Source organism: Opisthorchis viverrini (assembly GCF_000715545.1).
Source record: "Opisthorchis viverrini unplaced genomic scaffold opera_v5_19, whole genome shotgun sequence".
NCBI lineage: Eukaryota > Metazoa > Platyhelminthes > Trematoda > Opisthorchiida > Opisthorchiidae > Opisthorchis > Opisthorchis viverrini.
Window position 1 is genome coordinate 1 of NW_008751675.1, and position 4,264 is coordinate 4,264.

The window sequence follows — 4,264 nt, forward strand, 5'->3', positions numbered from 1 at the left end:
AAACAAATACTCAATGATAGGCAATATCTTGTCTATCTGACACATGCAAGTGTCACAATCCATGGTCTTCACGCAGTTGATGGCAGTTCATCTACATCATACCTATATTCTTTTGAAAAGGTACAATGATTAAAGGTTTCCAGCTTCATTACATATTTTGAATACTGTTGGCCTGTGGCCAACAAACGCAGGTGCGTGGTGTTCTTTCGTACATACATCCTTTCAAGTGACTCGACATCTCGCTTCACCACAGCATTTCACAGTGTTGAAGCACCCACGTCTGATAATTTGGCCAAATATTTCTCGACACAATTATGGTGCCTGCATTAGTATCTTCAAAAATGATACATGTGTAAATTTTACCACATAGTACCAACCCTAAACAGATCAGCTCAAATGGCCAACAGGCCCAGCTAAACAAATCATTAGCGAAAGTTTTGGTAGGGTAGATAATGTTGATTGTACTGATAAAAACCATCTAGTAATGCAATGGAGATTTCTCCNATGCAAGTTGAATGTAATGTTGACGGGTCCCAAGAAGATTGGAACTGGTAGTTGACTGTCAAATGGTGCCCCGGGACATTGTGAGTAGTGTGCTTTTTCTGGATCAGAAGCTATTTTCCAATGTACTAGAAGATTACTTCATCAAAACATGTTTGTGAAAATATGACAGTCAAAAATCGCGACAGAACTTAGGTTATCATTTGTTCCTTCACTAGATCATCCACCCATATCCTTTTCTTCTTACTCACACAGGACGTTTTCGTCGAGAGAGGAGTTTCAGAGTGCCACACGTCAGATATTTGTTTTCTAAATGGAGAATCTCTTGAAAAACAAATGGTGTTGCCTTTTTGCTGAAACTGGAAATTGCAATTCAATAAAAAGTGAACCGAAAAATTTCCCGATAGATACGAATACTCAACGATAGGGAATATCTCGCCCTTCATTTTAGGGGGTAGAGAATCTGACATTCACAGTTGTCACGATCCATGATCTTCACGCAGTTGATTGCGGTTCATCTACATCATACCTATATTCTTTTAGAACGGTACAATTATCAAAGGTTTCCATCTCCATTGCAGATTTTGAATACTGTTGGCCTGTGGCCAACAAACGCAGGTGCGTGGTGTTCTTTTGTACATACATCCTTTCAAGTGCCTCGACATCGCGCTTCACCACAGCATTTCACAGTGTTGAAGGACCCACGTCTGATAATTTGGCCAAAAATTTCTCGACAAAATTATGGTGCCTGCATTAGTATCTTCAAAAATGATACATGTGTAAATTTTACCACATGGTACCAACCCTAAACAGATCAGCTCAAATGGCCAACAGGCACAGTTAAACAAATCATTAGCGAAAATTTGGTAGGTTAGTAATGCAATGGAGATGTCTCCCTGTAGGTGAAGCTAGCCTAAAGCAAAAAGCTAAATTTATTTCATCCTCATCAAAAGTCATCCCCAATGTGCATCTCATGAAAATCACGGGAGTTTCGGACCCTCAACATCCTGGCTAGTAGTCTGTACAATTCACCGCTTGGGTTCATTAGCACTGTGAATAACTGGCACGGCAACCACTACTCGTCTCAGCTGAATAGATCTGGTCTGAATATAAACCTGGCTTAGTGTCGTGTACCCAGCACATTTCAAGGTATTTCCCGAAGTAGTCGTGATGGAAATCGCCCCACCTCGACCGCCTCCTACCACAGTCAGTACCCCGTTCTACCATTTCCCCGTTTAATTTTTAACACTGTTATTACGTGCATCATAAGTTTACTTAAAATCCCACGAAATAACTTTGCTTCTATACGGAGACTTTTATCAAGTGTAAAGTCAAAACACAGCGTAGTGTAATAGGTTGTTGTAATCCGACATTTTGGTTTCCATGGGATTTCTACAATCAACTGAATACGAGTCAAATGCAACGCCATTCGGGTCCGTGTCTTATGATTGGTGCACCCCTGTGGTCAGTTGGCAGGTAATCGGCCCGGAACGTTGCTTCCAGTTTATCCAGCCCGAACTATTGTGGCTTTTTTGAAGGGTTCAGTTGGAATGGGCACACCAGTTAACTATGGGACAATGTTTGGAATCTCCCTGGATTGGCACTCAATTGCGTGAATACACATCATTACAGATTAAACCAGTTCGGTCCTTCATTGGTGTGGATTACTGCATATATCCGAAAAGAGAATATTTCTAACCTTTCAGAAGAGCTTGGTAAACAATCGGTAGTTTTTATTTGGGCAACGTTTCGCTTTTGACACAAATGCTTCATTGGGCCAAGGGAACAGGTCATCAAACTGACCAGGTTGTAAGACAGACGTGGAACCACTCAGTAGGTAATCTTCAGATTATTACACAAGATCAGTGCTGAGTGTCATTTAACGGCTCTTGTCGGCTAGTGTGGTTGCTAAAATCTTGAAACGACTGGTTGTAGGAGTTTCAAATTAGTTCCGATCGCCTTTCGTTTGTTAATTTTCACTTGATGATTCACCTCGGGTGCCACTGGTAGATTTTCCTTGGTCTTCATGGCCATGTGAATGTTGCGACATTTTAGTTGGGGGGAGGGGAGTGGGTAAGGTCAAGTGAGATCCAGATGATGACTACTCATCCCTCTGATAATAGCACACCAACACGTGTTAGCTTGAGTGACCCAAGACCGTTCTCCACACGCTTGCCAGTTCCACGCCTTCCATTCTGTTAACACTGGGATGCTTGGCGATTTCCACCGCCTCGGCCATCAGTCTCTGTGAAGTGGACCGTAGTCCCGTGTCCAGTGCATGTTCCGCAATTGCCGAGTCTTTCAGTAACGCTTGATATTCATCTGCATTCCTGGGCGGCCTGTATGAATTTCTACTATACTCATCGATTCTGATGTGTATTTCCCTGGCCGTCTGTCCTATATAGACCTTGGTGCAGTCGTTACACTTAATTTTGTAGACAGAGTCCTTGGTTCTGTTTGCCGGGAGACGATCCTTCAATTGCATCAGTGCAGAGCGCAGAGTGTTCCCCACTGGAAAGCTACTCTTATGTTAGCCCTGTTTAGAATTCTGCGAATGACCTCCGATTTCCTTGGTTTGTAAGGAATATTTATATTGAATATTTCAATCAAATCCTTGGCTTGTCTACTTTCTACGCTTTTGGTGGCACCTTTAGATGCTGCATCCGTTTATCCCGAAGTTTCCTAATATGCTGAACACTCCGACTTTTTCGGACTTCTGTGAGTGGCTTTAAAGGGGAAGGTCGTCCCAGAAGTACCATACAGTTTGCACTGGGACAAATCGCTGTTCCATCTTTCCTAAATAATTGACGCAACACATCGTGCAAATGTCAGATGAACGATTAGTCCTACATATGTTGAGTTTGCTTAGTTTCGTGGTCACACAATATTTTAACTGTCAGGGTAGTTGAACGTCATTCTCAAACCCGGGGTAAAGACAGCCAGTTTGAATTCCGTTTAGAGTTCAAAGAGTAGTGTCTCACCCATCTACACTGTCAAGAAAACATGTGACATTTTTTGATACAGAGAGTGCTCGAAGTTCATCCTTTGAGATGAAAATATTAACGCTTCATGACAATTTACTCGCATGATACGCTTTACTGTGTTAAGAACTAGTTGGTTCCTGAACTGAGTAGCCATCTCAGGTTCGACCGCGTTTTGTTGGGATAGGGCCAATGGTACGTTTAGCTTAGCAGATATATAGTTCACAACCGGCAACAACTGGCGAGCCTCTAGATGATAAAACAGCTCAAGCAAAATGCCAACTGAGGAATTCAACTGCTTATAATACTGGTAGATAATAGTACATCTTCTTGAGTAACTAAAAAGAGTAAATCTAAATTCTAACAAGACCTTCCTAGGGAGAAGAATTTTCATTCAAGATTTTTTTGTTTCAATTTTCTATTGTCCTTGGAATTAACATTCAAATGTCATCGTGCTACTTAAAAAGACCATGGCTTGTCTGTTAAGTGGGAATTTTCGCGCTAATTTCACCCAACTTGTAAAGATAAGGCGAAGCGTTGGAGCTGAAAAAACACTACCGATTCAAGATCAACGCTGAGTACGGGATACAAGCGTATTTCTTATGTTTTTGGACCTGGCGGAATGGGCGTACGATCTGTAGTAATGCATCATCTTCTCCAACATCTCGTCGCCTCCAAGCAATCCACATTGGTTTGTGTCGTTACAAGCTACATCAGTGCAATTAAGTTCTGACATCGACATTGCCCGGTACGGAAGAGTACACACATTTTTATAGTTACTC

At 41.9% G+C, this 4,264-nt stretch overlaps 2 protein-coding genes across 2 annotated transcripts in view; one reads left to right on the top strand and one right to left on the bottom strand.

Annotated features, from left to right (window-relative positions):
* Positions 1 to 1,044: 1,044 nt before the first annotated feature.
* T265_12847 (hypothetical protein) overlaps positions 1,045 to 4,264 on the top strand; it is a gene marked incomplete at both ends in the record, with an annotated part of 16,817 nt that continues 13,597 nt past the window's right edge. Inside the window, one exon of the mRNA XM_009165882.1 lies at positions 1,045 to 1,119. Coding sequence (XP_009164146.1) covers positions 1,047 to 1,119 — 73 coding nt within the window. The remainder of the gene's footprint in view (positions 1,120 to 4,264) is intronic.
* T265_01718 (hypothetical protein) overlaps positions 2,986 to 4,264 on the bottom strand; it is a gene marked incomplete at both ends in the record, with an annotated part of 5,367 nt that continues 4,088 nt past the window's right edge. Inside the window, one exon of the mRNA XM_009165808.1 lies at positions 2,986 to 3,114. Coding sequence (XP_009164072.1) covers positions 2,986 to 3,114 — 129 coding nt within the window. The remainder of the gene's footprint in view (positions 3,115 to 4,264) is intronic.